Here is a 22,000-nt window from a genome sequence, read left to right on the forward strand (position 1 = left end):
AAACAGAACAATTTGCCAAGATCCATGTCCTGATGGCTACTGAAGATCTCCAAGAATGGAGAACCCAAAACTTTTCTGGGCAACTTGTTCCAGTGCTCAGGCAGTTTCTCGATGTTCCAGACACACCCTCCGGTGCTTCAGTCTGTGACCATTGTCTCTGGTCCTGTCACTGGGCACCTCTGACAAGAGTCTTCTTTGCACCTTTTCTTCAGTTATTTGTATATAGAGTGTATTTAGTTTGAGTAGCAAGGTTTTGGTACCAAAGGGTCTTCCAGGTGTGGCTTCTGTGAGAGGATGCGACTTGTCAGATGAAGACAATTCCAGCTGGCTCCAAGGTGGACTCACCACTGGTCAGAGCTCAGCTGAGACGTGTTGGTACTGCTTTCCTGATAACGTTTTAAGAAGAGGTAAAAAACTGCTGTGCAACAGAAGCTGGGAGAGAGAGGGGGACTGTGTGAGAGAAAACAACCATGCAGACACCAAGGTCAGTGAAGAAGGATGTGACATTAGGGCCCCAGGCACTGGGGCAGAGATTTCCCTGCAGCCCACGGAGGTGCACCCCATGACAGAGCAGATGTCCACCCCATGACAGAGCAGATGGATGTACCCTGAAGGAAGATATGGCCTAGAGACATGTGGAATAAGTTCCTGGGAGAAAGTGTGGGTCTGTGTATAGAAGTCCTTGCTGGAGTAGGTTTACTGGTAGGACCTGTAGGGGACCCACACTGGAGGAGGATGTTCCTGAAAGGTTGCACCCTGTGGAAAGGACCAGTGCTGGAACAGTTTGTGAAGAACTGCAGCCTTGGGAAGGTCTCACATTGGAGACGTTTGTGAAGAAATGTTCCTATGCTAGAGCTGAGGAAGAGCGTGAGGAGGAAGGAGCAGCAGAGACAAGAAACTGCAAGCCCCTGTCTCCCTGTGCCACTCAGTGGGAGAAGGTAGAGAAGTCAGGAATGAAGCTGAGCCTAGGAAGAAGGGAGGGGTGGGCACAATGAGGTTTTATTTGTTCTTATTTTGCATTATCCTACTCTGATTTTGATTAGAAAACAGTGACTCGCCCCAAGTCGAGTCTATTTTGCGTATAATGGTAAATTCAAGGTGATCTCTCCCTGTCCTTCTCTTGGCCCATGAGCCTTTTGTCATACTTTCTCCCCCTGATTAGCTGTGAAGGGGAGTGATAAATCACCTTGGTGGTCATATGGCAGCCAGCCAAGGTCAATCCACAGCCCACTGAAAAGATTCCCCCAAGCCTGCTCTTCTCTAGGGTACCCAGTTACAGTTCTCTCAGCCTGACCTCATAGATTTTCCATTTACTTAATTATCTTTGTGACCTTTTATTGCACTCTTTCCATTATGTTCATAGCTTCCTTGTATTAAGGAGCCCAGAACTGAAACCACTACTCCAGAATTTGCCTCAGCAGGCTGAGTAGAGGGAAAGGACCAACCCTCTCTACCTTGCTGGAAACACTCCTCTTAATGTAGCCCAGGTTATCATTAACCTATATTCAGAAAAGGGCACATTCCTGCCTTATTATCAGTGTGGTGTCCACTAACATGACCCAGGTCATTTTCTTCAAAAGCTCCTTCCCATCTGGGCAGCCTTAAGCACAGAAGAATGACCTCGTCCTTCATGATGGTCCCATGGTTCTGGCAGTGTGTGGGGTCTCTGCCAGAGAAAAATCCCCACACCACAAAGCACCAGGGTCTGCAGGTATGGGAGGGCCCTGATCTATGTGTGGGGAGCCATAGTACTGCTAAAACTCAGGAACCACTTCAGTCCCAGGGCTCTGGGAATGCTGGAGGGGTTTGGTGCCCAGGGGAAGGCATGCCAGTATGTGTCCTAGGGTTAGACTGGTGTGTGCCCTGTGCCATTCAGGCACTCAGATATCCTGCTGAGCACAGGATCAAGTCCATTGTCACTGCCATGTGTCAGTGCAGCTGGGAGTATCTGCTCTCCCACAGCCTTTTCCAGAGAAGAGCAGGATTGTGGCATTTGTGGGTCTGTAGAGTTCCTGGGCCTCCAGAAAGCTGCTCTGCCCTTGGGGAAGAAAAGGCAGAACATTGTTATGCGTTTTGTCATAAGACAGTGTCCTGTGGCTGCCTTACCCAAGGGGATGTTGGGTTCACAGGGACACATGACTCCAGTATGGGGTCTGGGGGAGCTGATTCCACAGCTGCCTTGGGGAACACCTCAGCCCCACACAAGTAGCACCAGGTGAGCCAAGACAGAGGCTGCACTGCAGGCTGAATGGGCTGTATGGGGAAGTTGTCCCTGCTGCCCATGACCAGGCACACTGACCATGGTCCCTGGATCAGGTGATGGAGGGAAGGTAGAGTAGGGACTGTGGGCCATTCTCAAGGCTATTAACCCGTATCAGTGATTAAGGAGATGTTATTATTTTTGGTTTTGCCAGACAGCTGTGGAAACCTTATTCTTTTCCTACCAAGTTATAGAGAACAAACACTGATAAGCAAAAGTTTGGGCCTTGGGAGCAAAGCTCTGTATAAACTAAAATTAATTGGGTCTCTCTGATTGTCTGACAGCATTTAGAGGATATTGGAAGGAGAAAGTGGTGAGGAGGGAGAGGAAGGATGGCCCCAGACCCATTTGCTGAAGATCCCCAAGTGATACTACCTATGCCCAGGGGAATTCCTATGCCTACATGCATGTGCAGAAGAAGTGCCCATACATAACAAAAGGGTGGGGCCTGGGGCCTGGACATGGGCAGTTCTGGCCACACCTGCACAGGTAGACATCAATAGCAGACTGAGTAAAGGGGAAGATGGCTCATTATCTTGGGTTGGCTTGCTTCACATAAAGGACAATGTTTCCTAGGACAGCAGGGATGCCTGCTATCCATGTGAGTGAGCTGACACCTAGAGAATGCAGTCCCTACCTCTGGGGAGCATCCTGGTCAGTAAGGCAACATATGTGAGTAATCCTTGGGTGAGCAAGGGATATTTTACATGTGGGGCTCCTGTTCCCTCCTCCTCTTTCTCTTTCTTTTGGATTCCCATTACTTGATCACCCCTGTTAATAAGGACACTGTGTTGTTAAACTATTGACAATGCTTAGTGTCACTTTTCCAGCATCTCTATGAACCTACCCTGGAATATAACCCATTACCAATTCCTGCTATTCTTTGGCATCATCTCCTTGTGAGCCTCCTTGTTCAACACAGATTCACACAAAGCAAAAGGAGCACCCTTCCCAAGAGCTTGTGGGACTGCTGACCTCCTCTGGCCTTCCCACATGCCCACAGTTCCTCTCTCGAGGACAAGAGCTGTCAGGGTTCCTGTTCACATTGTGGGCTCCAGGGCCAAGGGGTATTTCTGAGCAGAGATGCAGCAAGGCAGTGACTGATGGCCATTTGCTGTGGAGTGACTAGAGATGTCCTCTATGGCTTCAAGATGCAGTGCCTGAAAGAAGACTCACTACATGTGTCTCACCTTTCAATGCCTCTAGGAGGGATGAAATGTTCCCCTGTGCTCCCATGTAATTCAACCCACAAAGCAATGGCTTCCTCACTTGACAGAATTCCGAAGAAGGACAACGTAAATGACATAAGAAGAATTTCAGAAAAATATGAGATCATTCAAAGTATAGGGCCAAAGGGTGGGGTGCAGCAAGAAGCAGCCAAAAACCTGTTACCTTTTCTTCTGGCAGATTTCCCAGAGTATTTGTTAACCTGTCCAGCAACAGAAGACACTCTAGAAGTTTGCTCCATGCTGGTTTCTGGAGTTTTCACAGCATGTTTTGAAGGAAGCAGAAGGCAACAGAAGAAACAGCAAAAAACAGGTGAGTGGAAGAGAGGCGAGGTAGACAATGGCTAGGTTTTCAGAGCCCAGGTTGACCCTTCTAGTCTGCCCTGGTAAAGTAAGCCAGTGATGATCAGCTGCTCTTAAAACAATGGCATGAAAGTTGATCATCTGTCCAACGTCATATTCTGAGTTTTTGAGGGTCCTTATCTGAGGCTGTTGCCAATGGCTTTAACAGGGAAGCCCCTCCTGCCACAACAGCAGCCGGTGATGTAGGAGAGGTCTGACACAGCTGGTGATGTAGGAGAGGAGAGTACCCCTGGAGTTCATGGGCACTCCATCACAGCTGAGGATGCTGCCAGCTGTGGAGGATCCCACCACGGTGTTCTGTGGGAAGGAGCTGAGGATGGGGCTGGGCAGGGTCACCACCACAGCAGAGGGCTGGATGGCAATAGTGGAGCTCTGGCACTGCCTGACACAGGGCTCATTGCAGCTGTTGGCCAGCGGGGTCGGGCCACAGGGCTGGCAGCAAGGGCTGCAGGGCTGGCATTGCTTTATGCAGAACATGTTATAGGGCATGAACTGCATGGGGAGAGAGGGCAGGGAGGAATCAAAATGTGGGGATGTGTGAGGAGCACCCTGTCACCACACCATGAGGGAGACAAGTCACAAGACAGACCAGGAGGTGGAGGCTGTACAGGGATGTATGAGGGCTTCTTCACCTCATTCTGCCAGGCCTAAAAAGAACCATCAGCTTCTATGCAGCTACTGCCTAGTCCTGAGTCCAGATGCCATCTGAACACAGTCCCAGCTTCCCTCCATTTCTCTCCCCCGTGACAAGCAGCCCCAAGAGCCATTCTAGAAGAGACTGCAATAACTTTAGAGGTCTGTGAAGGTGAGATCTTCTTTTAGAGAAAGCTGAGAAGGAGGAGAGGCTTCAGTCTTAAGTGATTTCTGAGGAGAAGGAGGTAAGAGAAGTGGAAGAGCAGGGCTGGCTTTTATTATGGACCTTTACTTCCCAAAGCTGCCAGAGGCAACCCTTGTAGACATGATAATTCTCTGAGAAACATACCTTGATTGCAGAACATCCCATTTAAATGCAAATCATCCCATTTAATGCTATGTGTTGTGATTTGGCTTCCTCAATGTCTGTGTTTTCATTTTCTGCTTTACTTTAGGCACATTTCCCAGTGAATACAGTTGAAAAATTTTTGTGTGTGTTTTTTGTTGTTGTTTTTGTTTGGCTGTTGTTGTTTTTGGGGTGTGTGTGGGTGTGTGGGTGTGTGTGTGTGTGTGAGACAAGATGAGACACCCAAGCATTTCTGGAGCAAAACATATCAGTGTGGGAAGAGGACTCATCTCACATGCTGAAATAGTCTAGTAAAAGCAAATTATGTCAGTCTAGATCACCCTTTTAGGGGTCTTTGGTGCCCCTATTGGCAAGAAGTGGCTCATCTCCTGAGTCTTGGGCTACCCTGCGCAATAATGAATCCAGAAAAATTTTGCTGGACTGTTTCTTCTCCTTCTCTTCTGCACCAGTGTGTGGGGCTCACGTCTGGGGCCTTGTTCTTCTCCAGAATGCTCTATCCTTGCCACTATCACCTTCAGCTGTCCATGGAAGAGGCCATGGTTCATTGCCATTCTTTCATAGAATTTCTGAGTTAGAAGAGACACACAAGGATCATGGAGTCCAACCCATAGGACTGCACAGCACAGTCCCAAGAGTCACACCATGGGCCTGAGAGTATCCAAAACTTCTTGAACTCTGTCAGCCTTGGTGCTGTGACCACTGCCCTGGGGAGCCTGTTTAGTGTCCAACCACCCTCTGGGGAAAGAACCTTTTTCTAAGACCTAACCTAAACCTCCCCTGAGACAACTTCAGACCATTACCTGGGGTCCTATCACTGGTCCCCAAAGAGCAGAGACTAGTGCCTGCCCCTTCTCTTCCCCTCACAAAGAAGTTGCAACTGCAATGAGGTCTCCCCTCAGTCTCTTCTCCAGCTGAACACACCATGTGCCCTCAGCCATTCCCCATAAGGCTTCCTCTCAAGGTCTTTCCCAAGGCTGTTCTCCATACTCATGGTCTCCTTTGGACCCTCTCTAATGGCTTAATGCCTCTTTAATATTGTAGTGCCCAAAACTGCCCCTAAACTTAGTGCAGTACTGGAAAGGAAAATCCTCTCCCTCACCTGGCAGGTGATACTGGGCGTAATGCCCCTCCTCAGGACATGGTTGGCCCTCCTGGCTCCAGGGCACTGCTGACTTTTGGCCAACTAGCCATCAACCAGGACCCTCAGGTCCCTTTCCCAGCACTGCTTTCCAGCATCTCATTTCCCAGTCTGTCCATACATCTGGGATTGCTGCATCCATCTGCAGAATCTGACACTTGTTTTTGTTAAACTTCCTATGTTTGGTGATTGCCCAGTCCTCTAATTCATTGAGGTCTCTCTGCGGGGTCTCTCTGCCTTTGTGGAATTAAACAGCTCCTCCCAGTTTTGGATTGTCTGCAAACTTTCTCAGTATTCCCTGCAGTCCTGAGTCCAAGTCATTTGTGAAGATACTGAAGAGCACAGGGCCCAAGATGGAGCCCTGTGGAACACCACTAGTGACAAAACACCAGTCTGACGTCATCCCAGATACTGTCACCCTCCATGCTCACCCTGTGAGCCAATTGCTCACCCACCACATGATGTGTTTATGCTGTGGGCTGGACAGTTTGTCCAGAAGGATCCTGGGAGAAACAGCATCGACAGCTTCCCCTGATGAACCAGGTGGGTTTCCTTGTCATAAAAGGAAATTAGATTTGACAAGCAGGACTTTCCTTTCATGAAGCCATGATGGCTGTGACTTTGTTTGTCTTGTGTGCAGCTGGGATTGTATCAATGTACAATTGTGCAAAAATCTGTGCATAATTCCATTCTGATGTCCACAAGTGTGTGTGTCTGTTTGTCCCTTCTTATGAGGGATTGCTCTACTTATTGCAGTGTCACTCTCCACTGCTCTGTCCATAAGCTACAGAGAGTAGCCAGGAGGAACTTCAATGCAGCTGAATGCCGAAAGTAAACAATTTTCTGCGGAGAGAAAGGAGTTCACCCAACAAGCCTATGAGGTTTAAAGTGAAGACCAATTATTGCACACAGCACACAGTTTATATAGGGTTAGAACTACATCTCATTGGCTAAAAAGGTCTCACACCACCACGCTAGAATCTTTAATTGGTTAAAACCCATGTCTCACAAGTCCAGTATTTATATTATCTCATCTTCTATGTTTTCAAGCACCTCTCCGGAGTATAGTAAGAAAGTTGAGGCGTTCTCATGAGAAAACTTCCAGGGAGTTGATGAAAGAAACTTCCCAATAAACAACAACAGAACAAACTTGGAGGAGAATTGTCCTCACCATAGACACTGGAAGGTGAGCATCTGTATCTTCAGTCCTCCTTTTCCTACTCCTCCAAAGCTCACACTCTGCTGATGATGATTCCAGGCCCCAGCAAGGATGGTTTCACACAGGTCTAGAACCTTAGTTTAATTCAGTGTAACCAATATTAGGAATGCATAAGCATGGCTCGCAGTCCCTACTTCCTGCTTCTCCAGGACAGGACATGGCTCTCCCTCCAATCTAGGGACTTCACAAGGGTAGGTTTTGCTTTGTGGGCTGAGAGAAAGGCTGAGAAGTCCTGACAGCTTCATCCAGACTGCGCTTGAGTAAGTTTGATCTCACTGCATTTGTCAGTGCTGTCTACTATGAGACATGTCCGTGCATCACATTCAAGCCAATGCCAAATATATAAGTGCAGCCTATCAGCCTGGTGCTGTGTCAGGCAGTGGCTGAGACCTCAAACTCAACATATCCTGAGCTAAAGAAACACAGCATAGGGGAAAGAAAGTGCTCAATGGATATTTGTGTTCACTTTTTATTGGAACATGGAGGGGACAGGAAGACGAAGTAGAAGCCATGGACCAACACAAAAGTTGCTTCTCACATTCCAGCTCTTGATATTCTTCAGAGCAAATTATGTCCAGGAGCCTCACATTCAACACCTCAGTGCAGCTCCAGCCATAACAAGAGGAATACTCTTCCCCCAGAGCTAATGGGGCTGCTAGTGCTTCAGGATATTCCAATTCTCTGAGCATTTATGGGCAGAGACACATCAAGACAAGGCTTGATGGTCTCCGGAAGCAGAGCAGCCAGGGATGTCTTCCTCAGCTCTAAGTGAGCTAAAGAGCTGTCCCCTCCACAGTACCCCAAAATTCCATTCCTCTGTAAAGGGACAAGGGTCTCCTTTGCCCTCCCACACTTCCACCACTGAACAACACCTTTTTCCTTTGGCAAAAGAAAAGACCACACAGGGGCTACACTTGAATGCAGCAGAACTTTAATGAAAAAAAGAGGGAAACAGTCTGCAAGTGGAGCTCAGCAGTGCAGGAAGCACCAAGGGCCTCGGAGAGTCTGCACTCCTTGTCTGTGGAATCATTTCTGTATGATGTTTGTCTGCCTGTCCCATGAAAGGGGAGAAACTAGATACTTCCAAACAAGCTGGTCTTCGAGGAACATTGAAGCACAGAGAAACCAAAGCAAACAATGAAAAGGGAGAGAAACGCAAGTTTGGTCAGCTATCCAGCAAACAGCACACAAAACCAAGATCCTCTGCCCAACACCATGAGTTACTCAAGATTTCTCGTCAGTATCTTTAGCAGGGGAGGCCCCTCCTGCCACCGTAGCGCCTGGTGATGCAGGAGAGGTCAAAGCCCCCAGAGTTGATGGGCACTCCATCACAGCTGAGGATGCTGCCAACAGCAGCGGAGGTGGAGGATCCCACCACGGTGTTCTGAGGGAAGGAGCTGAGGATGGGGCCGGGCAGGGTCACCACCACAGCAGGAGGCTCAATGACGACGGTGGAGCTCTGGCACTGCCTGACACAGGGCTCATTGCAGCTGTTGGCCAGCGGGGTCGGGCCACAGGGCTGGCAGGGACGGCAAGGGGTGTAGCAAGACATGTCTTGGGCTGGAGATACACCTGGAACAGAGGGCAGACAGGAAACAGAGCACAGGAGTGGTGGGTGGTTGAAGCAGCCTGGTAACCCCGTCACAAAAGTGGCATCAATGAGTGGGAAGATGGAGACTGTGCCAGCAGCCACATGGTCTTCATTGCCTCATCTGGCCAGAGCCCGACAAAGAGCACCTGACCCAAAGAAACTCTCTCCTAGGGCATAAACCAAAAGCCTATACGGTCACAACTCAGCCTCTCTCTATGACAACCGCCCCCCGTTTTTCCTCTCATGACAAAGAGCTGCAAACCCTAAATATGAGAAAGCCAAAGTCAGCTGAGATGTCCAGCAACTACTGGAGATCTCCCTTTGGAAGAGGAGGAGAAGAGGCTTCAAACTCACCTGATTCCAAAGCAGAAGGAGGTAAGAGAAGTGGATGAGAGAGCAGGCACTGGGGCTGCCTTTTATACCTGCCCTTCACTGCCACAGGACCGGGGCGGCCTTTGCAGAGGTAACAATTTCCCCAAAAGCCCATCTAACATGCAAACCAGTACAGATAATGATATGTGCTGTGCTTTCATTTCCTGCACTAGTACCTTTTCATTTCCAGGTTTGTTCCATACCTATGCCCCAGTGGAGGTTTCTTCTGATCCCTGGGATTAAAGGCCCCAGGATTTCTAAGGCAGGAATGCAGAAGTGCATGCAGAACACTCAGTTTATGTGCTAGGTGGTTCCACAGCAAGGAAGTGATCCTATCTCGATCACTCTAGTGGAGTTTTTTGAAGTGTTGTTTTTAGGCAGAAACTGCAGCAGCCATAGAATCATATAATCATGGTATGGCTTGGGTTGAAAGGAATCCCCTTATCATGGACAGGGATGCCACTCACTACATCAGGTTTCCCAGGGCCCCATCCCACATGGCCTTAAACTCTTTCCAAAATAGGACAGCCACAACTTTTGTGGGTAAATGGTTCCGCTGGCTCACCACCTTCTGTGTAAAGAATTTATTCCTAACATCTCATCTAAATCTTTTCTCTTTTTATTTTAAACCATTCTCTCTTGTCATATCAGTATCTGTCTCCATAAAAAGTTGTTCTCCACCTTTCTTATAAGCCCCTTTATCTACTGAAAGGCCTCAATTATGTCTATTCAGAGTCTTCTCTTCTCCATGCTAAATAACTTCAACTTTCTCAGCCTGTCTTACAGGAGAGTTGCTCCAACACACTGAGCATCTTTGTGTCCTCCTTTGGGCCTGGTCTAACAGGTACACATCTTTCTTGTGCTGAAGACTACAGATCTGGACAGAGTACTCCAGGAGGGGTCTCATGAGGGCAGAATAGGTGGGAAGAATTACTTCCCTCAAGCTGCCAGCCAAACCTTTTTGATATAGCCCTGGATGGAGTCAGCTTTCTGAGCTGCAAACACCAACTGTTGGCTCATGTACAGCTTTTCATCTACCACAGGGCTGCTCCTAATGTGAATGTGACTCATGTCCGTCTGCACTCATGTCTGGGATTGTCCTGATGTAAGTGCTACACCTTGCACTTGAAATTCTTTAACTTCATGAGGTTCTCATGTGCCCACTTCTCAGGTTTGTCTAGATCTCCCTGGATGGCCCTGTCCTTTTGTAGTGTCAGCTGTACTGCTCAGCTTTGTGTCATCTGCAAATGTGCTGAGGACACACTCAATATCATGTCTCTGTCATTGAAAAAGATATTAAAAAGCACTGGTCCCAGGACAGCCCCAAGAGACATGCCTTGTTATTAGCCTCCACCTGGTCATAGAGCTGTGCCTGTCTGTGTCTATGCAGCCATTCCCATATTCTCAATAGTACACCCTTCAAATCCATGTCTCTCCAATTTGGAGATAAGGATGTTGTGTAGGACTATGTTGAAGGTCTGACAGAAATTCAGGTAGATGACATTGGTCAGTCTTCCCTTGTTGACTGTTTCTGTCACTCCATCATAGAAGGCCACCAGGTTTCTCAGGCATGGCTTGCCCTCTGAGAAGCCTTGCTGGCTGCTTTGTATCACTTCCTTGTCTTATATGTGATTTAAAATTGCTTCCATGAGGATCTGCTCCATGATCTTTCCAGGACCAGAGATGAAGTTCACCAGTTTGTAGTTCCCTATGTCTTTCATTTCCCCTCTGTAAAAATCCAGTCTGCAGCTGGATACCCAAGGACTCCTGTGCATGAGGATGGTCCAGGTCCTTCTTTATCCCTCCCTCCTCATCTCACCCATTTCGTGACTTGTAATTTTATCCCCATGCCTGTGCATTGGACTGCTGGTTTTGATCCCATTCTGCCTAACACTGCCCTCAGGACAAGTTTCTGGCTTGTTTTCTGTTCCACTCTCTGTGCAATCTCTGAGTACACAAACAATGCCACAGGCTTGCCTGGGGCCTTGTCCTTCCCCACAATGCTCCAGCCCTGCCTTGGTTGTTCCCAGCTGTCCTCAGCAGAGTTCACAGTAGACTGTGTTCCTACATGTGTTCATGTCAGGCTGGGATCTTGGCCCAAACAGGTACTGAATTAAAGAATCACGGTGCACTGGAGTGAAGGCACAGAGCCGCTGTGTGTTGCACAGGGAAAGCCAGGGAGGTGCTAGGGCTACTGGATAGGCAAGTGTTGGTGGGGATGCCCTGGCAGTTGCTCTGTTACTGGGCTAGTGCCTGCATGGGCCATTACATCCCTAAGGCAGGGATGGTGCTTGTTCCCTGGGGCTGCCTGTGGAGCAGAGAGAGAATGGGGGACTCCAGGAGTTCCAGAAAAGCAAGGAACTGGATTTTGCATATATTGCCAGTTCACCCACTGACAGCAGTGCAGGTTTTGTGGAGGAGAGGCTGAGGTTAAGCATCACAAGAACGTGTCCATTGGCTGAAGAAGTGGAGGGGTTTCAGTGACTCTCCCCTAAACCTCTGGCAGGAAGAATGTGCAGGGAACTTTCCCTGTTGGTCCCTTCATGCTTCAGCCTCTGTTTTGAGCTTAGCTTTGCCTTCATCACCTCTTTCCCTGAATCCATAGAACCACAGATGTCTGAGACATGCCAGCCTTTTAATCACTCTCTTAAGCTGAGAGTAGAGGTTAAATAAGAAATTTTGGATTATCACACACAAAAAAATCCCTTAGGGTCTGTATTAATAGTGAAGCCAGATGTCCTTCACAGAAACTCAGAGAAGATAAATGCAAGGAGCATGTCATGGAAAGGAAGAGGAACGTGGGACACTGATAAACCCAACTTTCTGTAGGGACACTCATCATGCTATCATCAGCCCTGTTACCCATCACCTATCTATTGTGAAGAGGTATCTAAAAAACAGGGATTTCCAACAGGCATACACAAGCACAGATATTTAGTGGCACTGAGGCCTGCAGAACTTGGCTTACACAGTTCCCATCAATCTTATGGCCAGAAGAGATGTGTTCAGTGCCTTGATACCTCTGCCACCCTGCTTCATCATTGGTCAAACAGGCAAGAGGAGGCAATGTTGTTAAAGGAGTTCACAACTTGACCCTCTGGAAGAACAAGACATCTGCCTGCATTTGAAGTTCCCAAATGGGGAAGGGCAATTTACACAGTCTCCCTTGTGAATGGATGAATAGATGGATGAATGGATTCTTTTTATCTTCCTGACTGAGGCCTCTGATGTACTTTTAATCAAAGTGCACAAGAGCATCAGTCTAAGCAAGACTTGCGGACAAAACTTATCTGCCACGGAGAGCTCACAGATTCTCCTGAGTGTGTCCTGTTGTCACCTGCACAACTCAAGAGGTCTAGGATGACCTTGCACAGCATTATTCTGGAACAGAGCTGTCTTTGGACTGCCTTGGCCTATTGGAGTTCCCAGGGACTCCAGTGTGAGACCCAGTGTGGTTAATCCAAATACTGTCTTGTGAATGATGTCAGTCCTGCATGCCTGCCAAAACCTTGTTCTGCCCTGGGCCTTAGTAGTGGTAGGGCTGGATGGGGAAACTGATGCCAGCTGCCCTTGCCCGTGTGCTTCCCATGGCCCAAGATTGGGCAAGTGAGGGGAGGAGAAGAAGGAGGTGATGCTGTGGGCCATCCATGTGGCACTTTTACCCATCCACACTCCTGCCATCCTTTGGGAACATCTTCAGTCTCTGCTGCCCTCCCCAGCATTGACCAGAGCAAGAGGTGCCTTGCTTTTATGATCCTGCAGGTTGGCTTGTCTCCATGACCTTCCACAGAATTCTAGCTGTCACTTGAGGACAGTAGAGGTTCTTGCAGGCCTGTGAAGGGATGTCTGGGCAGAGACACTCCAAGGCAAGGGCTAACTGCCACTTGCTCTAGAGTAGCTGGGGACATTTTGCCTACTGCCCTAGGAGAGTGCCCCAAGGAGAACCCTCTGCAGTGAGTCCCAACTCCCCTTTTTCTGGGAGAAGGATCTCCCTACATCATCATCTCATCACCTGCCAGCATAAAGACCATTACCCCTAGGATGCTCGCAAGGGCATACATGGAGGGAAGGACAAGCTGGAGACCCAGGCTGAGATGCAAAATCTTTATTGAGTTTGAAGACAGAATCGAGGTCACTACAAGCACAGCACCTCAGTGCAGGGATCTGGAGGGACAAGCAAGAGACCTCACCTCTTGGCCACAGTGAAGTCCATGTAGGACATCCATTTGCCTTTCCTACAGAGTGCAGGTTGGCTTGGAGGAGCGTTCAGCTCAGAGAAGCAGAGCAAAAGAACGAAAAAGAAGAAAAGGAGGTATGTAGAATAATCAAAGGAAATAAATGGGCCTTGTTTTCAAAGTGTCCAGGCTGGTCTCTACTTGACAGTTTTTTTGGAGGAAGTAAAGGTGATCAGTTCCTCTGAAAGAAATGACCTGAAGATTCTTCCTTTGTCCAGTATCATGTCTGGAGATCTTGGGGAGACCACCTGAGACCTAATATATGCCCAGCAACTTTAGCAGGGGAGGCTCCTTCTGCCACCGTAGCGCCTGGTGATGCAGGAGAGGTCAAAGCCCCCAGAGTTGATGGGCACTCCATCACAGCTGAGGATGCTGCCAACAGCAGCGGAGGTGGAGGATCCCACCACGGTGTTCTGAGGGAAGGAGCTGAGGATGGGGCCGGGCAGGGTCACCACCACAGCAGGAGGCTCAATGACGACGGTGGAGCTCTGGCACTGCCTGACACAGGGCTCATTGCAGCTGTTGGCCAGCGGGGTCGGGCCACAGGGCTGGCAGGGACGGCAAGGGGTGTAGCAAGACATGTCTTGGGCTGGAGATACACCTGGAACAGAGGGCAGACAGGAAACAGAGCACAGGAGTGGTGGGTGGTTGAAGCAGCCTGGTAACCCCGTCACAAAAGTGGCATCAATGAGTGGGAAGATGGAGACTGTGCCAGCAGCCACATGGTCTTCATTGCCTCATCTGGCCAGAGCCCGACAAAGAGCACCTGACCCAAAGAAACTCTCTCCTAGGGCATAAACCAAAAGCCTATACGGTCACAACTCAGCCTCTCTCTATGACAACCGCCCCCCGTTTCTCCTCTCATGACAAAGAGCTGCAAACCCTAAATATGAGAAAGCCAAAGTCAGCTGAGATGTCCAGCAACTACTGGAGATCTCCCTTTGGAAGAGGAGGAGAAGAGGCTTCAAACTCACCTGATTCCAAAGCAGAAGGAGGTAAGAGAAGTGGATGAGAGAGCAGGCACTGGGGCTGCCTTTTATACCTGCCCTTCACTGCCACAGGACCGGGGCGGCCTTTGCAGAGGTAACAATTTCCCCAAAAGCCCATCTAACATGCAAACCAGTACAGATAATGATATGTGCTGTGCTTTCATTTCCTGCACTAGTACCTTTTCATTTCCAGGTTTGTTCCATACCTATGCCCCAGTGGAGGTTTCTTCTGATCCCTGGGATTAAAGGCCCCAGGATTTCTAAGGCAGGAATGCAGAAGTGCATGCAGAACACTCAGTTTATGTGCTAGGTGGTTCCACAGCAAGGAAGTGATGTGTCAGTCTGGATCACTCTGTTGGACTTGGTTGCTGTTCTCAGAAAGAAGTCCCAGGAATCCTCAGTAGGATGTCTCCAAGGATTGTTGTACATTAGGATGTATCATATCCTTCTCTTTCTCTCCCTATGCTCACTTTTTCCCTCCCCATTTCCATGGAGTGTGCTGCTAGTTTTGATCCCAGCCTGCCTAACTCCACCCTCTGTCTAGTTTTGACTCCTTCCTTCTCTATGCAGCCTCTGAGTACACAAACAATTCTCTGGGCTTGCCGGTGGCCTTGCTGTTCCCCACAATGCTCCTGCCCTGCCTTGGTTGTCCACAGCTGTCCTTGGCAGAGTCCTCAATGTGTTGTGTTTCTGCAGCCTTAACTTTTACAGGGTGGAGAGATTGGCCCATGCAAACCTCATGAAGCTCAACAAGTCCAAGTGTAAGGTCCTGAATGTGGGTTGGGCCACTCCAAACATGGACACAGGCTGGATGATGAATGGACTGAAAGCAGCCCTGCCAAGGACTTGGGGGTACTGGTGGATGAGGGACTGGACACTTGCAGACCTGGAAGCCAGCTGTATCCCTGTCTGTATTAAAAGAAGAGTCACCACCAGGTCGAGGGAGGTGACTCTTCCTCTCTACTCCACTTTCATGAGACCCCAGATGGAGTTTGCGTCCAGTTCTGGGGCCTCCAACATAAGAGAGATGTGGAGCTGCTGCAACAAGTCCAAAGATGCTCAGAGGGTTGGTGTCCCTCTGCTCTGGAGACAGGCTGTGAGATCTGGGAGTGTTCAGCCTGGAGAAGGCTCCAGAGATAGCCTAGAGCCCCTTTCACTACCTAAGGGAGCTCTGAGAGAACGGGAGGGTCTTTTTACAAGTGCATGGAGTGACAGCACAAGGTGGAATGGCTTCACACTGAAGGGGGATAGATTCATATTAGTTATTAAGAAGAAATTCCTCCCTGTGAGGGTGGGCAGGCCCTGGCACAGGTTGCCCAGAGAAGCTGTGGCTGCCCCAGCCCTGGAGGTGGACACACTGGCCACAACCAGGCCAGTCAGGGCCAGGTTGGATGAGACTTTGAGCAACCTGGTGTAGTGGAAGGTGTGCCTGCCCATGTGGTGGAGTTGGAACTAGATGATTATTAAGGTGCCTTCAAACCCAAGCCATCAAAAGGTCCTGTGAAATTTGGGAGCTGCTCAGAGGAGTGGTTCCCTCCCTATGTCCTGCTGGCATGTACCTCTGAGTTCAGCCTGCCCAGCAGTGGTACCTGGGCTTCTGCCTTCCCAAACTGTGCTGCCGGGAAGCAAATACTTATGCAAGTTTTACAGCTGCTTCTACATTCAGGGATTTTTATGATGAAAATCATCCAAGAAACCTGACTTGGGGCAGATCCATTGCTACACCACAAATGAGCCAAACCAGCCTTGTCTATGCTCTCTGCTTAAAATAGGTGGTACAGTGGAGTGCTCTTCTTCCTGTTTCGTTTCTGTGGGCCTCTCCTAATGCCACAGATGGAGAATGAGACCTTTGTTAGGAGGCACAACTGCTCTTACGGTTTTGCGATGTGGCCACAGTAGCCCAAGAAGTGAAGAGCACTTCCTTGCTCTGCATCAGTAAGTAGAAAATTGTTATCAGACAAACTCTGGACAACATTCTTGCTGCACTCATTCACTGCCAGAGAGTGGTGCCAATCATTTTCATGTCTCTCCGTCTCAGGGAAATCACCAGTGCTAGAGAAAAGTCCCCATGTTCCTGAGTCCATATCAATTTCTCTGTCCAACAGCTGGTAACCACATTGTAGTGACCTTGATCCTCCCATGAGCAAAAGGAAGCATTCTGAGGACCTATTCTCAGGCAACATCATTGCTTATGGAAGCTCAGCTCGAGGGTGCTGACTTTCCAGCTGGATCCCACTTTTTGAATTGGAGGCTGTTGCACATGAAACATCATCCACTTCACCTGAGAAACCTTAGGGTACTTGTTTGTTTTCCTACTGCTGTTCCATGGTGGTCTGCCTCACAGGTGACATGGGGCTGCTCTGACAGCCCTGTTTGAGGCCTTATGTGCCACTGTTTGTCTCAGAGGGCTTCAGGTAGTGTACATGAGGAATTCACAGCAGCTCTCAGTGTCCTGCACTCTGTTGCATCTTGGACATGTCAGGTCTTGCTTTTTCTTGCTCTCTAGGGATGTAGAGGGCTTCTACAGTCCGCACACACAGTTGTCCCCAAACTGCATCATTCCCAGGCAGGAATGACAAGCAGTGATGTGTACCTGAGGATAAATCCAGTCTCAGGCTCCTTCTGGAGCCTCAGTGGGATGTCCCAGGGATTTTCCCAAATGCCAATGAGAAAGAGAGCACAGCTGACAAGGGTGGGACTCAGCCTGTCCTTGGGTAGTGGTGACTGGGCCTGGATGCAGGTCTAGGAGCCAAGTGTCCAGTTGGATGTAGGAGGTTGGTGAATCTCCTCTAGAAGTGCCACTGCTTCTACAAGGAGAAGTAGATGTTCACTTCAGACTCAACCATCTCCCTTGGGGAGCTCCCTGCTCAGGTTAAATTAAGCCCACACTTTATATAAAGGTGTGTCAGTCATGCTGATGTCTCCTCTTTAATAAGTGGTCCCATGGATTCTTTCCACTGTCAGTATGCAGAAAGAAAAGCTTTCAGAATGTAATTAATCTGTTCTGAAATGAAAAATTGGGAAGGGAAAAGCAAGTGCCCTTTGGAAGTGCTAATATCATCCCAGTGAGTGTAAAGGGAGACGTGCTTCCCAGCCAGCCTTCCAGAGCTCAGCAGTCTGAGCACTTTGCCCATCACATTAAAGTTTTTTCCACAACAAAGCCCCAGATGGGTGGAACAAGGGACTGCTCTAAAAATGACATGGGGTTTTAGATGTGGAAATGTCCTGACACACCTAGTGAGAAGCACACCATTTTGCATATTTTTAACAGAATAAAAGAGTAGGTTCAGATACTAAGGGGGGAACGAAGAGGAATTAGGAAAATATGTTTGCAGTCATATGCAAGGAAAAATGACTGAGTGGAGATAGTAGACGTTGCCAAATTTTATCTTAAATCAGAGCATGATTTAATGAAATAGCCACAAGAAAGGGGCATAGATACATCCAGACAACATCATAATAACGGTAAAACAGGTCTATTTCTTAAAGCAATTAGTCAGTTGCTGTGAAGTCTTTAGGGAATTCAGGCAAACCCCGACAAAATTAAGCACTTGGCAAACTGGAATAGAACCTGAGGCAGGACCACTCCCTCAGCTCTGTAAGTTTATGGATGGGGTTTGTGACCCTTTCCAAGTACAACTCTTTAAAGCACTGTGAGGCATTCTGAATTCCGCTGGGAATGAACAGAGGGTGATAGGAGCAGTGGGACTGAGGTTCAGCACAGCCTGAGATGACTGTAAGGTGAGTCACAAGAGCTCACTGCAGAACTGGAGGCTTCTCACTACCTGGGATACCCACATACACTTACACTCTGTGAGGGGCTTCTACAGGGCCAGAGTCATGGGACTGGGGGATGAATCTGCTTGCTCACACTGAGGCCCTCTGAAAAGGAATGTCACTTCCTCTGGAAAGCCCGTCCCAGAGCTTGCTTCACCTCTTGGTTTCTGAGTGTGTAAATGAAGGGGTTTAACAAAGGGGTAACCACTGTGTTCAAGGTATTCACGAGTTTGTTCAAATTCAGGGAGTTCTGGGCTGATGGTTTGACATAGAGGAACATGGTAGAGCCAAACCAGATGGTGACAACACTGAGATGGGCAGAGCAGGTGGAAAAGGCCTTTTTCCGGCCATGGACTGACTGGATCCTCAGGATAGAAGAGATGATGTACATGTAGGAGACCAAGGTGACCACACAGGAGGCCACCACAACAATTATGGAGACAAGGAAGGTTGCCAGCTCCACGGGCCATGTATCACTGCAGGAGAGGGCAAGGCAGGAATCTATATCACAGAGAAAATGATTGATGACATCTGGCCCACAGAATGTCAGCCTGGATGTCAGAAAGGCCAGCAGGGAGATGGCCAAAAAACCTCCCAGCCAGGAGCTGAGCACCAGCCGAGTGGAGAGGACCCTGTTCATGAGGGAGCTGTATCTCAAGGGGTAGCATATGGCTAAGTAGCGATCATAGGCCATGACAGACAGGAGGAAACACTCAGTGGAGCCTAGAGAGAGAAGAAAGAACAACTGGAGGATGCAAACACTGAAGGAGATGGTCTGACTAGTCCCCAGCATGACTCCTATGGCTTTGGGAACCACACCTGTAGTGTACCAGATCTCCAGAAAGGAGAGATTGCAGAGGAAAAAGTACATTGGGGTGTGTAGGTTGCTGCTCCACCACACAAGGGCTATGATGGATGCATTGCCTATTACTGTCAGGGAGTACATCAGTGCAAACACCACCACAAGGGAGACACGGGAACGCCATGTGCCTGGGAAGCCAAGCAGGATGAATTCTTCCACGATTGTCCCATTTGCCATGTCCTTCCAAGTGCTGAGGTCTGTCTGCAAAGAAAGAAAAGTTTCTGTGAGAATTTGCATGCCTGTGCTGGTCCTTCAGATGCTACTGGTAGTGGACAAACACCACCATCCCTGAAAATGCACAGCATGGGAAAACAGCATCTATCCTAAGTTAAAATTGTCAGGCAAATCCTCCCCTGGAAAAACATGTTTGAGCAGCTAGATCTGACCCCAAAAATCAGGCCTACCCCATCTAATGAACATTTAGAGAATTATTTCTCACATCAGGCACCTCCTTTAAAACATGGTAAACACTTCCAGGAGATGCAAACCACACTTAAGAAACCATGGACAACAGGCTGAGGCTCTCCAGCTATGGGAAAAGCTGTTGCCAGTAGGAAAGGGAATAACAGAACCTGCACTCTTCACGGCAGGCAATAGTGAGGTGTGATATCAGCAAACACAACTGAGGAATACAAAAACTGTCATCATAATGTGGCACTGTAAGAGGTTTTCCCACCTCTTCTGGGTCAGTTTGTCACAAGGGGTTCAGACTGAGCTGTAGTCACACTGGGCAGCAGGTTGGTATGACAGTCACTGCTCAAGGACTCCTGGTCTTGTATTTTTGCTTTCTTCCAAGTCTCAGCACAGGAAGCTTTTGCAAATACCTCCTTGTCCTCCCATGATATATGCTTCTCAGCAGAGCTACCGGAGTAGGATTCAACATTTTGTGATCTTGCCATCTCAGAACCCAGGGAAGGATTCTGCTGACCAAGCTGCACTATCTATCATGAAATATTCCTATCTCAGTTCCTCAGCTTACCCTGCTTCGTCCTCCATGGACAGAGAAAAGGTATGAGGGAGACATGGCTCATTTTGCCTCATATCTATGGCTAAAAGCCCTCTAGGAGTGCCAGGTTGTCTCTGAGATCTAAGGCAAGAGTCTAGTGAGCACCTGAGATAGATGTTGGACATCTCAGCTTGGGCAGAGGTATTCCAAATTTCAGTGATTGAAGCAAAATGCTCTGAGTTGAATCCTGTGAAAGGGAGCTCTGCTGAACTGCAGGGTATATTCTATGTCTTCCCTGCAGACAAGGGAGGATTCTTGATCAGTTCTCTGCGGCAGAACATATCTCATCCACAGGTGGATGAGATGTGTAAGACATTGTTGCTGAAACACCATCTAAATTATCTCTTTCTCTCCTGTCTTCTTCCGCAGCAATACATAGCAGAAATCCCATGTCCTTAAAGAGCAGAGAAATCCCCCTTAATCCAGCTCTCCTTAAGCATGCAAGGCATTGGAAGTCTATGCCATATGTCTTGAGCAGGCTTCACTCACCATATCTGCCAATGCAAATGATCCAAATGACATTTTTTCATGCACCACCCTCCTGAGGAAGCCATGGTCCCCTTGGCTAAAGGAGAACATTGCAAAGAGCTAGATTTGGGGGAACTCTGGGTTCAGCGCTGTTAGCAGATGAACGGATGAGCAGCTCTCACCTTGCCGACTCACTTCAAGCTGCGCACAAGTGCCTGGCTGTGTTTCCTCTCCATCCACCTGGTAGGAAATGACAGCTTGTGCTCCTGATCTTTTCCCTCTCACAGCCACCACTGCACTTCCACTAAAGGCAGCTTTGTGTGCACACACAACGTGTAAACTCTTCAATTTAGCCTAATTTGATGAGAGAGTCACCAGCATCATCAGCATAGAACAGCCCCACACCCTCCTCATTAACACACTGATGCTCCAGCTGGCCACGCCTAGGAGACTGTTTTCTGTTTTCCCTCTCTGTGCCACTTTGACCTCTGGGAGATCTTACAGGCTTGTCAGAAATGGATAGAACTCTCTCTTCAGCAGGCCAGTTAAAGAACAGCAGTGCAATTCCCTAAGTGCCTGTTAGACTGTGTATTTACTTCCTGCCTGCAGCTGTGGTATTAGAACCTTGTCAGGAACTCAGTGCTCTCTTGTGTATCCATTTGCTGACGTGAAAATGTCTGAAATAGTCATGTCCCAGGAGACTGGAAGTGTCAGGTATTTGGTGCTGACTACTAAGGTGGTTGTGAAACCTCCAGCGTGGGAGATAACTAAAGGTAACTATGGGCACATGAACAGAGGCTGTAAGGGATTCACCTACCTCATTTCAGAGCCTCTAAATGCAGTTAAAGCCTATGTCTCCACTCTTAATTGACATGAAGAATGAAGTAAAGATCTAAATTCAAAGTCAGACAAAATAGTAGAGGAAAGTTGATTTCCCCTGCCTTCAGAGGTGTCTCCAATGGAGGTACTCACCTTTGCTCCATACATCATCAGTGGAGAGAAACAGGCACTCTCAAGCCTCAGTTCTGCCCTTACAAAATATGCTGTCTCCCACAGTCCAGGCAATCCAGGCCTTGCAAACACCTATTTTCAAAATGGCCCGATGTGGCAGTGGCAGGCGCTGGACTGCCAGTGGGGGAGACTGGGGCCAGGGCTGGGGCTAGGATGTCCACAGAGGTCCCTGGAAGGTGCCATCCCCTCTGGCTTCTTCATGAAGCTCTGTCCCTGAAATATCCCGCTTTCCATCCCTCCCTCTGCACCAAGCAACGTTCCCTCAGAAAACTCATGCCTCTCTTCTTTATCCAACCATTGCTTTACCTTCCTTTTCACTGTGTCTTTCCCTATATTTCGTGTAGTGTTCCTTCCTTCCTTCCTTCCTCTCTCCCTCCATCTCCCTCCTGTCCCCTTTACATCTTCAGTGACTCCGTCCAATTCGCCTATCATTCATACATTCATGTCCCCATGAATTATTAATGGACGTTTCCAATACTGCAC

At 48.5% G+C, this 22,000-nt stretch overlaps 3 protein-coding genes across 3 annotated transcripts; all 3 read right to left on the minus strand.

Moving 5' to 3' along the window:
• Positions 1–8,452: 8,452 nt before the first annotated feature.
• Positions 8,453–9,190, minus strand: LOC139682646 (feather keratin Cos1-1/Cos1-3/Cos2-1). The gene is made up of 2 exons (XM_071577121.1): positions 9,148–9,190; positions 8,453–8,778 (listed from the first exon to the last, which is right to left on the minus strand). The coding sequence occupies exon 2, from the start codon at positions 8,756–8,758 to the stop codon at positions 8,453–8,455; it is 306 nt and encodes a 101-aa protein (XP_071433222.1). The 5' UTR covers positions 8,759–8,778; positions 9,148–9,190.
• Positions 9,191–13,679: 4,489 nt separating this feature from the next.
• On the minus strand, positions 13,680–17,829 carry LOC139682644 (feather keratin Cos2-2-like). Its single transcript, XM_071577120.1, has 3 exons — positions 17,796–17,829; positions 14,375–14,446; positions 13,680–14,005 (listed from the first exon to the last, which is right to left on the minus strand). Exons 1-3 carry the CDS (start codon positions 17,827–17,829, stop codon positions 13,680–13,682), a joined length of 432 nt encoding a protein of 143 aa, XP_071433221.1.
• Positions 17,830–18,288: 459 nt separating this feature from the next.
• LOC139682642 (olfactory receptor 6F1-like) lies at positions 18,289–20,742 on the minus strand. The gene is made up of 3 exons (XM_071577118.1): positions 20,702–20,742; positions 20,528–20,603; positions 18,289–19,233 (listed from the first exon to the last, which is right to left on the minus strand). The coding sequence occupies exons 1-3, from the start codon at positions 20,740–20,742 to the stop codon at positions 18,289–18,291; spliced, it is 1,062 nt and encodes a 353-aa protein (XP_071433219.1).
• Between the last annotated feature and the right edge of the window lie 1,258 nt (positions 20,743–22,000).

This window comes from Pithys albifrons, chromosome 25 (genome assembly GCF_047495875.1).
Source record: "Pithys albifrons albifrons isolate INPA30051 chromosome 25, PitAlb_v1, whole genome shotgun sequence".
Taxonomy (NCBI): Eukaryota; Metazoa; Chordata; class Aves; order Passeriformes; family Thamnophilidae; genus Pithys; species Pithys albifrons.

Coding starts and splice junctions, on each gene's coding strand:
- LOC139682646 (XM_071577121.1), bottom strand. CDS start 8,758: ATGTCTTGCTACACCCCTTGCCGTCCCTGCCAGCCCTGTGGCCCGACC.
- LOC139682644 (XM_071577120.1), bottom strand. CDS start 17,829: ATGCCCCTTTCTTGTGGCTATTTCATTAAATCAT. Junction 14,447..17,795: donor TGGCTATTTCATTAAATCAT/GCTCTGATTTAA, acceptor AGTGAAGGGCAG/GTATAAAAGGCAGCCCCAGT. Junction 14,006..14,374: donor TCTGCTTTGGAATCAGGTGA/GTTTGAAGCCTC, acceptor CCTCTGTTCCAG/GTGTATCTCCAGCCCAAGAC.
- LOC139682642 (XM_071577118.1), bottom strand. CDS start 20,742: ATGGAGAGGAAACACAGCCAGGCACTTGTGCGCAGCTTGAA. Junction 20,604..20,701: donor GCACTTGTGCGCAGCTTGAA/GTGAGTCGGCAA, acceptor GTTCTCCTTTAG/CCAAGGGGACCATGGCTTCC. Junction 19,234..20,527: donor CATTTGCATTGGCAGATATG/GTGAGTGAAGCC, acceptor CTTTCTTTGCAG/ACAGACCTCAGCACTTGGAA.